Raw genomic sequence first — 14,944 nt, 5'->3', positions numbered from 1 at the left:
GTCAAAACTCTTGGTGGTAAACTTGAACCGAACTGACAGGAGGCTTTTTTCCCTCTGTTTTGCTGAGAAACATTAGAATGTTTGATTTCAGGTTGTTGCCTCAAACCCCTCTGAAAGAGTTATAAGGTTTATGTTCAGTATTAGTTTTCTAAAATCCATAAAATCATGGTCCTTGGGTGTGTAATATGGGACTTGTGCTTGACAAGGATGGTCTGCTCACTGAGTGAAGGGTAGGACAACCTTGACCCAGTGTGAAAGAATATGATTCTACTTTCACTGTTTGACAGGAAGAAGTTGCCTCTTACTGACACTGAATAGGATTTTCTAGAACAAGCTGCTCACAAAAGCTCTTGAAAAAGCTTGAGTACTTGCCTGAAGAATGACATTTACTTATGTTTTAATAGTTTTCATGCATCTAAACTGACATTAGTAAAGATTTTAGGTTTATTAAAAATTATCTTTAAAGAATAACTAAAGCACATGATCCATAGATAATAAATTTTTTGTTGCATTTTATAGTTTTCATTGGAACATTTACAAACTATGCAAAGTGATAAAACTGCTATACACGGTAGATAGGGTAGAAGTAGATAATCTCATTGTAAGTATCCAGCACCATCTATAATAGAGAAAAAACAGATTAAAATTTTAGTTTAAGACATTTCTGGAGGAATATCTGCTCCTATAATAGGTGATATTGCCTTCACATTTGCTTTTCTTATATTTTACATATAAGGAACATTTTTGTTTTTTAGAGACACTTAGTAAAATAAATAGTGTGGATACCATTTCTTGAATATCTATATTATATCTCTCAATCCTGACAAGAATCCTGTGAAGTTAGGTGGTTATTATTTCCACTTCACAGAAATTTAGAGAGGTTGCTCCAAGGTTTATTCAGTAAGCAACAGAGCTGGGTTTTGCTAGGTCCCAGAAACAATTCTCTGTCTTTTGTATTCCTTACTAAGGTTACGAAGCTTTTATTATTTCTTACTTTAAGTTTGTAGTTTGGTAGATTCTTTATTACTTAAGCAATACTCATGTTATCCATAGTACATCTATGGCTTGTTACTTGAAATTCAAGGGCCACATCTGATTTGCCTAGTGTTACTGAACTTGTTGGCATAATCATGGCCCAGAGACAATTTGATAATATCTTAACCTATGGATGAGTGGTTGCACCCAGTGTTTGCCTTGGTAGCAGGTGTTCTTAAGACTTTAAAGCATTTCAAACTCAAATAGAAGCAAGATACTAAATCTGCTAAAGAGGGCACCTAAAATTTCTAACCACTTTCAGAGGCTAAATGCTACTCTGTCTTACAGTATAAGGACTTATGGTGGTTGCTGTTATTTTCCAAAATACTTGTGAAGTTTTAATAAATATATTGATTTAAAGTACATCATTTGAAGAAGCACTTGTAATTTATTTGGTCTTGTTTACATCTACTTTAATCATATTATTAACATCAGTATGGGCACAATCTGAGGCTATTAAACTCTTAGGATAAAAGTATTTAAAATGTATAATAATGCTTAAAAGATACTTGGAGGGATTTCCTTGGTGGTCCAGTGGCTAAAACTCCATGCTCACAACACAGGGGGCCTGGGTTTGATCCCTGGTCGGGAAACTAGATTCCGCATGCTGCAATCAAGAGTTCACATGCTGCAACTAAAAAAAGCACCCTGCAAGCCACAATGAAGACTAAAGTTTCAAAGTGCCAGCCACAACTAAGACCTGACGCAGCTAAATAAATAATTAAAAAAAAAGACATTTGAAGATTTTACTCACCGTATAACTTCTGATCTAGTAGTAAGAGAATTATTTCTGCCAAAATAAACAATATAGATTATAATTACTAGGTATTTTTGCCATCATTTTTTTCTTGCTTCCTCCCATGTCTCCCATATTATGTTTATTTAACATTGATGGACTGTATTGGTACAGTCATGTGTGTTGGGAGATAGAAAATAATGTGGTTCTTTTATACCTAGATGCTGATAAATCGGACCATTAAGTGTCTTTTCTGCAACACAGAGCTTAATTCCTCTCACTTCACCCTTAGTGGCCTGATAAGATCATTTGAAGTGGTAAGAAACACAGAGTAAGTACTTTGGGGCAATGAAGCTTTGTCAGAAGGAAACCTTGGGTGAAATCCAGTTTCTTTCTCAAAATTCATATTGAGAATATTTTGATTCATCAGTTTCTCTTGAGATAAGTTAAAATAAATACATACTGTATATAATTTTCAGTTAGTCAGTTCAGTTGCTCAGTTGTGTCCGACTCTGCAGACCCATGGACTGCAGCATGCCAGGCCTCCCTGTCCATCACCAACTCCCGAAGTATACTCAAACTCATGTCCATTGAGTTGGTGATGGCATCCAACTATCTCATCCTCTGTCATCCTCTTCTCCTCCTGCCCCCAATCCCTTCCAGCATCAGGGTCTTTTCCAATGAGTCAGTTCTTTGCAACAGGTGGCCAAAGTATTGGAGTTTCAGCTTCAACATCAGTCCTTCCAATGAATATTCAGGACTGATCTCCTTTAGGATGGACTGGTTGGCTCTCTTTGTTATCTAAGAGAATCTCAAGAGTCTTCTCCAACACCACTGTTCAAAAGCATCAATTTTAATTTTTATTTGACATGAATTCAGATATTTAAAAGGAATATACCTTTTTGGTCTCTTTCTCTCTTTTATATATATTTTAAATGAAAGCAAACTTGGCTGAGAATCAGAGTAGAAGTCTCAAGGTTTGTAGAGTTTCCATCAAGAGTGCTGAGGCTTTTGTGTTAAGGACATTTGTTGCCTTGCCTGGAGATGAGAGCATTTCTAGATTTGGTAGTTTCAGAGCGGGCTTTTCTCACTGTTAACTATGATTTGTCCGTAAGACAAAAATAAGCTTGAGGTAAAATTTACTGCTTGAAATTTCTTAACGTAATTTCTGTAAGCTGAAATTTTGTCAAATGCTATGGGCATTATGAAAAGAATACCTTTTTAGACCTGCTGAAATTCTGATCTAAAGATCTTGGAGGAAAATGAGCTTATAACTCATGAGCTTTACCTTAGGTAGATTGCTTGGGTTCCATTCTGCCATAGATTTTTATGGTTCAGAAGAATTTTTCTTACCTTTGTGGAGATTAAATATCACTTGCTTTTATCAGTATAACCATAGCAAAAAAGTCTTACCCAAAGAAGCCCTAAAAAAAAAATTATTGAGATAGCTTCAGCCCATTAAGTAGGTTTGTAGTTTATAGTAGCTTAAAAATGCTTACTTACCCCAAGTTGGTTCAAGATAGAAATTATTAACTGTGAAAGAAAAAGTACCAAGGATCAGTGAAAACAATGGGTTTACCTTTTAGCTTATTTTTAACTTAGTATATATGTAAGCTAAAATATTTTCTATATGAAAATCTTTGTTTTTGCTGAAAAATTAAGTCCATTTTGCTGCTTATGTTTTATTTATGTGATGTAAGATTTTAAAATGAATATGCAATATTTAGATTTGAACTCCCTTAGTTCATAGAACTGTTTTTTTGTAACTGCCTTGTAATGGTATTCACTATATCTGAAATACAGAAAATTGATGTGAATGGTTGAGAAACTGGCTGTGTACACTTACATACAAGTGCTATCTTTCTTAAATTATGTGTGAATTCCCTGTGTGAATGATTCTTGAACCAGAATTTTAGGACAGCTATGATTTTGCTTCAAGGGTTTGCTCATGCGAGCAGTTTCACTGGTTAAGTGTTGCTTTGTAGCTTTCATGTAATCCTGTTTTAAGAGACTGGCAGCTTGCTTGAGGAATTGACCACTGTGTCAAAAAGGCAAAGGCCTCTATTGTGCTGTCCATCCCAACATATATGCAAGATTGTGTAAGCTGAACACTGATCTGCTTATTCTTAGGCAAGGACAATGCCCTTAAATAAAGTTCAGAAAAATAAAGTATAGGTATTACCAAATCAGATTTGGTAACTTTTGAGTAAGTCGTATGTGTGAGGAGTCAGTATTTTCACTGGAAGAGATTTTGGAGGTAAATCAATACATCTCCCCAAGGTCACACTGCTAATTTAAAGATGAGCTTAGAATCTAGACTTACCCACCACAGGCCAATGCTCTTTTAGCCATGTTTTGACGTGAAGGTGAACTTGCCAATTTTGGAATCATCAATAATTAATTATTGACAGTAGTTTCCCCAAACATTTTTAGAATATGTATTCCTATATATATGTATACATATAAATTCTAACATGATTAGGAGTATGCTAGAATTTTTATGATTTACATTTGGAAATGGACTGTCATAATGCTTAGAGTGGATTGTAGAAAGAGCACTAATTAAAACTTGGCTTCCGCTCTTATTTAGTTTGACCTTAAAGTTTTTGGAACACTTAAATATTCCTCAAGATGATTGCCTTTAAATAATCTGTATAGACAAATCCTGAAAAGTTTTACCACAGGCACGCAATGATTAGGCCTAACTTTCTGCCATTTTTATGAAATACTGCAGGTCTCTAATTCTAAGATGCCATCAACTATAAAGTATACCATTTAGTTAATGATGCATCTTAAAGAAAAAGATATCCCAGGTTAAATACATCCATTGTGAGATGTGTCTAGATTTCAGAAAATGTTTGTGTGCAAAGTATGTGGGAAATGAAATTTTTTAGTTTTCTCTTTTTCAACTCCCAAGTGTTTTACCTGTGTTTTCATAAACTGAGATTCAAAATAATTATGTCAATAAAGGCCTCATTAAAAAGTTGAACTTTGTGCCGTTCTGTAAAAAATTATCTACTGGGATTTAGGTTTTATTATAATATATTATGCATTTATGCAAATGATTCATTAGTGAAGAAATAGTCAAGTCTATTTCATCTCTCCTAAAGTAGTTTCTTCTATATCTCTTAAATTTTTTGACTCTTCACCTTCATCCTCATCAATGATAGAACAGGTTATTTTGTCAGTTTATAGTTTGGAGGCGATGAATAAGTGAATGTAGAACTATTTGCACGCATTGAGATAGCTTTCTGGCTTTGAACTTAACAACTGTGCTTTATTTCATTTCCAGATGAACTGGATTAATAAAGACAGTAATTTGAATGATGAACTGGCTCATCTTAAATGTAATATGTTGTTGTAGGTGTTGAATGTAGTGTTTTTTACAAACTTTATAGATTAACAGAGCAGTATTTACCGCTATGAGATCATTAAGTGTCAGGATCTAGAATAAAGAAGATACAATCAAATAATCAAGAAGTTATAATTCAGCATTTTATCTTTTGTATGTTATATAGTTTATAATAACTTGATTAATGAAAACAAGCTTTTTGGAATTCTTAGCATATACAAAATTACATCAGTAAGATTGACAGTCACTGATATTTTAAGGCTTCCCCTTCCCCCATGCCATGATACCCACCCAGCCTTCACACCTGCTATCTCTGGAAACATATAGTCCAAATTTTTGTTGTTGTTGTTGTTGTTGACTGCAAATGTAGCTGGGATTTCTTGGAAAGATGATGAAACCTACGCTTACGAGGTTGGAAAAAAGACTATATTTGGGGATCTTTTTTTTGGCGGGCGGGGGCAAGACTCACAGCTTGCAGAATCTTAGTTCCTTGACCAGGAATGGAACCTGGGCCTATCAGTGAAAGTGCCAAGTTCTAACCACTGGACACCAGGAAATTCCCAACAACTTCACAACTTTAAAAATATAATTTCCTATAATTGTAATAGAAGTATCATTAAAAGTTTTGAATTAATATGCTGTGTTATACACTGTTTTTTGACTTGTGACTTTGTCATTCTGTGTAATTTTTCCTCATCCAGTAAAGTCTTGTCAAAAGTAAAATTTACATAATCCTTTTATACCATAACCATAACCTTAAATCTAGTTCAGAGGCTTCACTAATAGTTCCCACTAATGGTCCCCAAAGGATAATGAGAACCTTTATTTTTGGTATCAACTTCCTTTCCAAATGAATCTCAAGAGTTTTCAAGTTTTTTGTTTTGTACTCATTTAAATACTTTCTTAAAAGAAAACTTTAAGTATAGTTACCTGATTTGGATTATTAGGAAATGGAAAAGGAAGAGGAATTGGAATCTGCAAAAAAAGGGGGGGAGGGAGGGGAAGTGAGTTGTGAATAAAACAAAGCAGAACATTTTGTTTTAGCTTTTTTCCCTCATGTGTTCATTGATTACTCATCCGTCCATCCACCCACCCAGTATTTATTGAGCAATTGTATGCTCTCATGGAGCCCACCTTCTAGTTGGTTGAAATTAGCCTCTAGAGTGAACTTCAAGTCATTTTTTTCTTTTAAAAAGTATGCTTATGTTGCTTAATTAGTCAAACCTAAAACCCAGAAGCCCGCCTTATGCGGGCCATCTTTGCCTGGTTTTTAATACTGTTCTGCCATCTGGTGGAAGGAAGAGCATCTGTTTCAAATACTAGTAATTCTTTTTATTGCCACATGTGTGTGCTAAATTGCTTCTGTCGTGTCCAACTCTTTGCGATCCTGTATACTGTAGCCCACCAGGCTCCCTCTGTCCATGGAATTCTCTGGGCAAGAATTACACATAGATTTATATAATTTTAGGCATATGATTTTAGTAGCAATTAATAAATTCAAATTATGAACCAAGGCTCCAGGGTTTTGCATCAATTTAAAACAAATCTTACTGGATTTCAGCCAAAAAAAAAAAAAAAAAAACAGTGTGCCTGGAAACAAAATAAATAGCAGTTAGTTATAAATGCAAGAACTTAGAAATTTAGTGTCTTAAGAGTCCATTGCACGCAGGCTAAGTCCTTATGCTTTGGTTGTGTCTGACTCTTTGTGACCCCATGGACTGTAGCCTACCAGGCTCCTCTGTCCATGGAATTCTCCAGGCAAGAATATGGAAGTGGGTTGCCATCCTCCAGGGGATCTTCCTGACCCAGGGATTGAACCTGCGTCTCTTAGGTCTCCTGCACTGGCAGGCAGGTTCTTTACCACGAGTGCCACTTGGGAAGCCTAAGAATCCATTAGGCCATGTGAAAACATTAAAGGGAAAGAATGCTCCATTGAGGACAGTCATGTTAGTGACAGTTTACAAAAGCCTACTTAAAGCGGAATTTTGAAATTTCAAAACAGTTTGAAATTAAATATAAGCAAAGGGAAGGTGTTTTGTTACATTTAAATATGAAAAAAAATTATGCAAAGTTGTGTTTCTACTTTAAAGTATTTAGATGATAGACAGGAAGTTAAACAAGATGCTATTTTAAAATGTGTATAAACTTTTCAAAGCAACATTGCCTAACTATTGTTTATTTTCATGCCCCGGCCCGTGTTGTAGCCTCATTGCCCTGGTTGTTCCCTGTGTTGCTGTGACCTGAGCACTGACTGTTCCGTGCCTGGCGTGCCTCACTCACGTCTCATAACCTGGCATGGCTGCCTCTCCTCTGTGAATGGCCTCTGACACACAGCCTAAGTCAGTTGGTTTTGTATTTGCATCTAGAAGCACTTAGCAAATTATTGGGTTGGCCAAAAAGTTCATCGGGGTTTTTCTATTAAGATGTTACAGAAAAACCTGAGCAAAATTTTTTGGTCAGCTCAATGCATTTTTTTTTTTTCATTTACGAATCTCTTTTTCTTTTCAGATTGCGAGCTTACTCATATTTTTTGTTTTTCTAGCAATCACTATAGACCACTTTATCTGGCAGACAGTAAATATTAGCCAAATGAATCCTGTCTGTCCCAATAAAGGTGTTTCTGTTATGTGGTTAGCGTTGTTCTGGCCTTTATTAAACAAGATGTTGTAAGAATTCAGATATTAAGAGGTTGAAGAGGGTACAAGAAGAGCAAAATAATTACATTGTTTGACCTGTGAGAAAAAATTAGGGGTGGGGAGGAGAAAAAACTTTTTAGAAAAGGCAACAAGGTGATTTAAAAGGAGAAAAAGAACAGGTAATATAGACAAAAGTCAGCATTCCCTTCCTGAAAGTAACTAAGCTCATCATAGTCCAGGTAATTCAGTATAAACACCTCTTTGATCGCAAGTGTAGGGAGAAATTGGAAGAAGTCACTGAAGCCCTGAAGGGGGACACTCTGGTCACACTGATCACTCTGGTCCCCGGGGCACACTCTGCGAGCTGTGCAGGGAGGCAGTGGTGAATAGCAGCTGCCTTTTATGTCTGTGTCCAAATCTGGAAAATGTGTTATAACCGTCATCTGACTAATAACCACTTTTTGTAACTTGAGATTCCCCAAACCCATGCTTACCAGGGGCAGTTGTACAGGTGGGGGAAATGGGATCTGAGGGAAAAATGGTGCTCCTTGGGGTGGGTAAAAGTTAAATCTCTGTAACAAGAGACATGATATCAGTCATTTCAAACATTTAAAAACTTAAAATGATGAACATATCATTTGAAAATACAACCAGAAGTTTACCTGAGCACTGGAACTTCCTCCAGATTGTTCAAGCTTGTAAAACAACAACAGCAACAAGGTAAAACAACGTATGGCAATGCCTTATTCATTACAAAGAGATTTGATTCTAAATGAGAACAGGCTGCAAGCCGCTATCAAGCATTATACTCATCAGCAATGTACCTTTCCCTCTGGAATAAAAAGCAGTTGAGTCTAATGTACAAACTGTTACATTTAAAATGGATAACCAACAAGGATCTGCTGTGTTGCCCAGGGGACTGTGCTCAACGTCATGTGGTAGCCTGGATGGGAGGGGGGTTTGAGTAGAATGGATGGATGGGTGGATGACTAAATCACTTTGCTGTCTACCTGAAACTATCATAACATTGTTAATCATCTATACCCCAATATAAAATAAAAAGTCTAAAGAAAAAAAAAAGCAGTTGAGTCTAATAGAGAAATTGAATTAATTTTGTCCAGTGATGTAGACATTGTACTTTTTACCTTTAAACTTATTTCCAAAGAATATTCATCTGTACATTTCATACGATTAGTTACATATCGCATGCCTCTTTATCTGCAGATCAACAGTGTTCTCAATTTAATTCTCAAAGTTCAAAGTAGAGGGAGTATGGAAATGTAAACTTAAATTTGGTATCCCCAAATAAAATTTTGAAAGCTTCCTGACTTCTCTGAGAGCTCCTTTGTTACAAAATGTGCAGGGAGCAGGTGTTCCTACCTACTATTCATAGCTGTGCTCCGTCAGCTCAGCCCTGTGGGAGTCTTTGAGGGCCCCCTAGACTGTAGCCCGCCAGGCTTCTCTGTCCATGGGCTTCTCCAGGCAAGAATACTGGAGTGGGTTGCCATTTCCTACTCCAGGTGATCCTCCCAACCCAGGGTTCGAACCCACGTCTCTTGGGTCTCCTGCATTGTCAGGCAGGTTCTTTACCACTAGTGCCACCTGGGAAGTCCTCCTGCTTCCTCAGTGCCCTACATATTCAGATCATAATAAACACAGCTTAAACTTATAGATCTCATTCGTACAGATGAGGAAGCATGTCTATAGTCAACATGAGATGAGTTGGGGTGAGGATACTGCAAATGAAACAATTTAAACTGTGTAATTAAGACTTAGGTCAGTGTGGAATACTTGCTCTATATTGCAAAGTTTATTTGAGAGCCTCTTATATGCCAATTAGGACTCTTCAGTGCATTGATGCATTTTTATCTTCCTTGCAGAGCTCTGAGGTAGTTCTTACAACTCATGACACAGGCTAGGAAGCCATGGGTTATTCCTCACTTAAGGTCATACAGCTTGCAGGACTTCCCTGGTGGTCTGGTGGCCTGGTGGCTAAGACTCTGTGCCCCTAATGTGGGGGACCTGGGTTCGATCCCTGGTCTGGGAACTAGATTCCATATATCGCAACTAAGAGTTCGCATGCTGCAACTAAAATATTCCACATGCCACAATGAACTCAAAGATACTGTGTGCCACAACTAAGACCAGCTCAACCAAATATACATCTATCTACGTACATATATATTTTTAAAAAATATACATGCGGCTTGCAAATGGCATGCAGAGCTGGGATTTGAACTGGGAAGACCCTTGGACTGATGAAGAGTGGTAAATTCCTAGTTCTACAATTTTCCTGGAGTCCACTTTCCTCTTCCATGAAATGAAAAGATACAGGAAGTGCTTTCTAGGTACTGTTTCTAGGACAGAAATGGAATGGAAAATTGAGGGCAGTACTCACAGGGATGGGTAAAGCAGTGGCCGTAATCAAAAGGCCAGCCAGGAGGAGACATTTCATTCTGAAGGAAGAGTCTGGAATTGAAGGGTTAGGAGATCATTTTTAGTTTTTTTCCAGTTCTTATCCCTATTATTAATAGACTGTTTAGTCAGAGGTGTTGAAATAGTGATAGACTAAATTCTGCCCCTCGATCCAGGTTTTGTAAGCCTACATCAGTGCTTTAAAAATGGTGTTTAGACAAGACGTGCATTCTCTGGTTCATAACATTACTTACTCTTACCACTCTTCTTTGTAATTTCATGGTTCAACATGTACTGCTTGGTCTCTAAAGTTATTCAAATTTGTGATCTCTACCCACATATCAAACATCAATATCATAGCATGCTTATTATCAGAGATATAGAACCACTGGCTCAAGTGAGATTTCTTATGTATACAAATAAATCCACTTTGAGCTTCTACCCCCATGAGATTTACGAAGTCTTTACATGGTAATACTGAAAATTACAATTTCTCAAGAAGAAAATGATACGGGAAAAGTCTTGAAAGGCATTTTGGATTGGTAGAGAAAATGCACATTATGAATAAATTCAATAAAGCAAGTCAATGTGGTCTTTACTGGCCAGCAGTTTCTGAAAGTAGACCTTTTTATGATCTTAAATCACATTTAATTCAGATTAACTTACCTTAGGAGTTTCAAACCAAATCACTGTACTCTGGAATTGAATTTTGGAAGAAAAATCAATTTCATCATACTCCTATTAAGACTTGTCTCCAGCATCTGAAGCAAGTTATATCTCTTGATATGCAAGTCACTCTTCAACTATTTTACCACATATGTACTTGAAACAACTCAGATTTATCTTTGGCTATTTCACTTTGCCCGAGTTTAGGCAGCTCATCTCCCTTTCCCCTTTTCATGTTTCTTCTTTGCATTTTTCTTCCTTCTGGATTCGAACCCTTGACTTTTTTTTCTTCCTTTGAAAAGTGGACCTATTCATTAAATTATCCAACACAATAACTTTTACCAAGTGCAATAGAATCAGTGCAAAGTATACCGTGTCTTTTCAATTACCTTCGCTTCAAATGGTCCTTGGGCAACAAATTCAAAGAGCTGTGTGATCTAGAATCTCTATGCCCATCTCATATTTAAGCCATATTGCTAATGCCTTTGTGGTCATGGGTAATATGAGTCACAGAATTTGAAGCTAAATTGAATAACTGGTTCTACACTAGGAGCACCAATGTCTAAAGAATTTAAATTACACAGAGATAGGCTTAAAGACTGATTACTGAGAAATAACTGAATCTCCTTGGCTGGGATTAATGTCTTTATGGCAAACAACTCACAATCAAAAATTGTGATTATTAAGGATATTAAAGTGCTTTTACAATATATCACCCAAGGCAGTAATACATGTGGGAGCCTTAACAAAATATTTTAAAGTTCTAAAGCTTTCTATTATTAAATAATATTTTTATTTCAAAATGAAGGTTATTTTCAAATAAAACATTTTTAGTAAATATTTAGGTAGTGCCCTTAGCATTAAAATCACTTTCATTATTTAAAAATATTTAAAATACTTAAAACATTAAAAATAGTAAATCAGGTCTTTTAATTTTACTATTCTGAACAAACGTGCAAATAGAAACTTGGTTTCTAATTAGTTAGGACCTTCCATGATATTTCTGTGTAGGCACACATAAATAACATTTTGAATTTGGGGATAATTTCTAAATTATTTCTGTATTTGAAAGAAATTATAAACAATGCTTAGATTTTTAAAATGTATTTTTAATTGAAGAATAATTACTTTACAATATTGTGTTAGCTTCTGCCATACATCAACATGAATCAGCCACAGGTATACATATGTCGCCTTCCTCTTGAAACTCCCTCCCACCTCCCACCCCATCCCACCTGTCTAGGTTGTCTCAGAACCCCAGTCTGAGTTCCCTGAGTCATAGAGAAAATTCCCACTGGCTAGCTTAATTAGATTTTGATTAATCACAGTGAACTTAATTACTTAGACATGACCTGGTGCGATGTGGTCTGATTAAGAACAAGTGAGTCATTGAACTAAGAAAAGAGATAATAAACATAATTCTGAAAAAAAAAAAAAAAAAAAACTCTTCCACAAGTATCCTTCAGATAAAACTCCTAGGGGAATATTCTCTCAGTGACTATTACAAAAAGTCTGTAAATAACAACACAGTTTTGACTGTTTGAAAAAGACAATTGTGTTGACATATTCCATTTCAGTTGGGAAAAGTGGGGAATTCCCTGTGGTCCAGTGGTTAGGACGGCACTTCGGCTGCAGGATGCATGAGTTTAATTCCTATTCAGGGAATTAAGATCCCAAGTGTCAAGTTGCATAGCCAGAAAAAAAAAAAAAAAGAAGATAGGATAATATGTAAAAGATATTTTATATTAAAAAAATATGGTAAGTAGATATTTAACTGGGTGACAGGTTTTTTTATTGCCTTGTTTCAGCCCTTGTTAAACTTGTTTTGGTATCTTCTTTGTACAATCCGGCTTTTACTGTGTTAATAGTTACTAAAGAAGAGCTCAAATAAAGATACCCAGTTTTCTCTTAGGACACATTGTCCTGCTATCAAATGACACTAGTACTGTTCATCTCTGACTACACCGGACATCAAGACACCTCAGGGCTCTTCACTGTCTGTTATCTTTACAGTCTCTTTATTTTGAGCACATGAAATGTGTAGAGATTTTGCTGGGCCTCCCTTTTATCAGACACACATGCACACCCGCACAGAAGCTAAAATTAGTTGTATCAAGCAGTGTATAATCATCCTTATTTTAAACTGAATTTGGTGAAGAGTGCTTGGCTTTAGTTTTTTTCTGTTTAAACTTAAATTATGACAAAAAACATTGATGAGCAGCTACCATTTCACAACTGAATATTTGTTTGCCATAGGAAATTTCCCCGTCAACCACACTCACACTTTTTCTTTTTGTTTTTAATTTATTTATTTTTAATTGGAGGGCAATTGCTTTACAATATTGTGTTGGTTTCTACCACACATCAACACGAATCAGCCAAAGTTATACATACGTCCCCTCTCTCGAACCTCCCTCCCACTTCCCACCCCATCCCACCCCTAGAGCTTGTCTCAGAGCACCAGATATGAGTCCCCTGATATCATTCCCACTGGCTGTCTGACTTTACACATGGTAATGTCTGTTTCAACGCTACTCTCTGCACTTGTCCCACCCTCTCCTTCCCCCAGCGTGTTTCCAAGTCTGCTCTTTTATGTCTGCATCTCCACTGCCATTTCTAATGAGGTGGATGAGCCTAGAGCCTATTATACAGAGTGAAGTAAATCAGAAAGACAAAACAAACTGGAAATCTGGAAAAATGGTACTGATGAACTTATTCTCACTGTTTTTTTTTAAGTAATAGGTTCTAGAAGGTGTGATTTGATATGAACTATGAGCCCTGGGTTGGTCATTCACATATAATTATTTAAGTAATGACTATAAATAAACTTCATTAAGCATTGGATTTATATGGATTTTTATTAGGATATTAAGATATTGACAATAACACACACCAGTAACAAAGAGACTTATTTCACTTTTTTGAAGTGCACACGATACTATGGACAAAATGAGTGTATTTTTTTAGCTTTATAATCTTTAAGTATATTATAAATGGATGCAGAGAGTAATGAGTTAAACTCCTGTTCACAGTGTGCAATATTTTACATATATCGACTCTTTAATTTTAAAGTTTTATTTCCAAAGCGAATGGTAAATGCCTGGTGCCTATACTGTTATCAAGCAATTACTCTCATTGTCTTCTCAGACATGCAAGCATTTTGCTAAATATAGATCTACAAGTATCACACTGGATATACTTCAGAAGTGGTCAGAACAAAGGAGGAGGCTGGGTTTTTTGAGTTCTTTCAAATCTTAATTCAAAACAGGAGATTTTCATCTATGTCTTCTGTAAAAAACAAACACAAAACATACTTTTAGAAAGTAGTCAGAGCAGTAACATAAACAATGTTAGAACTAGGGCATCAGAGAAGCCATGAATAAGGAGTACGACAGTGGTTCTCAGTCCTGGAAGGCTGTTAACATCACCCATGAAACTTGAAAAAATGCATATCCTCGGGCCTAGCTCCTGACCTCCTGAGTCAGCATCCTCAGGGGTGGACCAATGACATGATGACATGTATACGTTCAGGAAAGCTCTGCAGCTACAGTAAAGAATCTACCTGTAATGCAGGAGACACAGGACACATGTGTTGGATCCCTGGGGAAGGAAGATCCTCTGGAGAAGGAAATGGCAACCCACTCCAGTGTTCTCGCCTGGGAAATCCCACAGACAAAGGAGCCTGGCAGGCTACAGTGCATGGGGTTGCAAAGAATTAGACATGACTGTGCAACTGAGTTCCAAATAGGAAAAGGAGTACGTCAAGGCTGTATATTGTCACCCTGTTTATTTAACTTCTATGCAGAGTACATCATGAGAAACGCTGGGCTGGAAGAAGCACAAGCTGGAATCAAGATTGCTGGGAGAAATATCAATAACCTCAGATATGCAGATGACACCACCCTTATGGCAGAGAGTGAAGAGGAACTGAAAAGCCTCTTGATGAAAGCGAAAGAGGAGAGTGAAAAAGTTGGCTTAAAGCTTAACATTCAGAAAACTAAGATCATGGCATCTGGTCCTATCACCTCATGGGAAATAGATGGGGAGACAGTGAAAACAGTGTCGGACTTTATTTTTTTGGGCTCCAAAATCACTGCGGATGGT

General features: G+C 36.6%; 2 protein-coding genes across 6 annotated transcripts in view; both read right to left on the bottom strand.

The window, feature by feature from the left end:
- Positions 1-418: 418 nt before the first annotated feature.
- SCPPPQ1 (secretory calcium-binding phosphoprotein proline-glutamine rich 1) lies at positions 419-10,592 on the bottom strand. 4 transcript variants are annotated; one of them, XM_070458158.1, is made up of 8 exons: positions 10,158-10,592; positions 8,422-8,454; positions 8,254-8,331; positions 6,054-6,098; positions 5,190-5,216; positions 3,275-3,304; positions 1,790-1,825; positions 419-619 (listed from the first exon to the last, which is right to left on the bottom strand). In XM_070458158.1, exons 1-7 carry the CDS (start codon positions 10,212-10,214, stop codon positions 1,820-1,822), a joined length of 276 nt encoding a protein of 91 aa, XP_070314259.1. In that variant the 5' UTR covers positions 10,215-10,592; the 3' UTR covers positions 419-619; positions 1,790-1,819. The 4 variants fall into 4 exon arrangements, 3 of the variants coding, with proteins under 3 accessions (XP_070314259.1, XP_070314258.1, XP_070314257.1); XR_011484569.1 differs by lacking the exons at positions 419-619; positions 10,158-10,592 and adding an exon at positions 9,140-9,459 and having other exon boundaries at positions 762-3,304; XM_070458157.1 differs by lacking the exon at positions 419-619 and having other exon boundaries at positions 762-3,304; positions 10,158-10,591.
- Positions 10,593-13,679: 3,087 nt separating this feature from the next.
- SPARCL1 (SPARC like 1) overlaps positions 13,680-14,944 on the bottom strand; it is a 47,059-nt gene continuing 45,794 nt past the window's right edge. For both annotated transcript variants that reach the window (XM_070458151.1, XM_070458153.1), the window contains one exon: positions 13,680-14,128. In XM_070458151.1, coding sequence (XP_070314252.1) covers positions 14,100-14,128 — 29 coding nt within the window. In that variant the 3' untranslated portion in view covers positions 13,680-14,099. The remainder of the gene's footprint in view (positions 14,129-14,944) is intronic.

Source organism: Odocoileus virginianus, chromosome 29 (genome assembly GCF_023699985.2).
Source record: "Odocoileus virginianus isolate 20LAN1187 ecotype Illinois chromosome 29, Ovbor_1.2, whole genome shotgun sequence".
Lineage (NCBI taxonomy): Eukaryota > Metazoa > Chordata > Mammalia > Artiodactyla > Cervidae > Odocoileus > Odocoileus virginianus.
The sequence above is the reverse complement of the archived record's forward strand: the minus strand, read 5'-3'. Positions and strand labels throughout refer to the sequence as shown.

What these genes read in the sequence shown, in the direction of transcription:
- SCPPPQ1 (XM_070458156.1), bottom strand. Translation starts at nt 10,214, where the DNA reads ATGAAATGTCTCCTCCTGGCTGGCCTTTTGATTACGGCCACTGCTTTA. An exon ending in GAGGAAGTTCCAGTGCTCAG is followed by an intron (nt 8,332 to 8,421) that starts GTAAACTTCTGG and finishes CTCTTGTTACAG; the next exon opens with AGATTTAACTTTTACCCACC. An exon ending in TTCCTAATAATCCAAATCAG is followed by an intron (nt 5,217 to 6,053) that starts GTAACTATACTT and finishes TCTTTATTCTAG; the next exon opens with ATCCTGACACTTAATGATCT.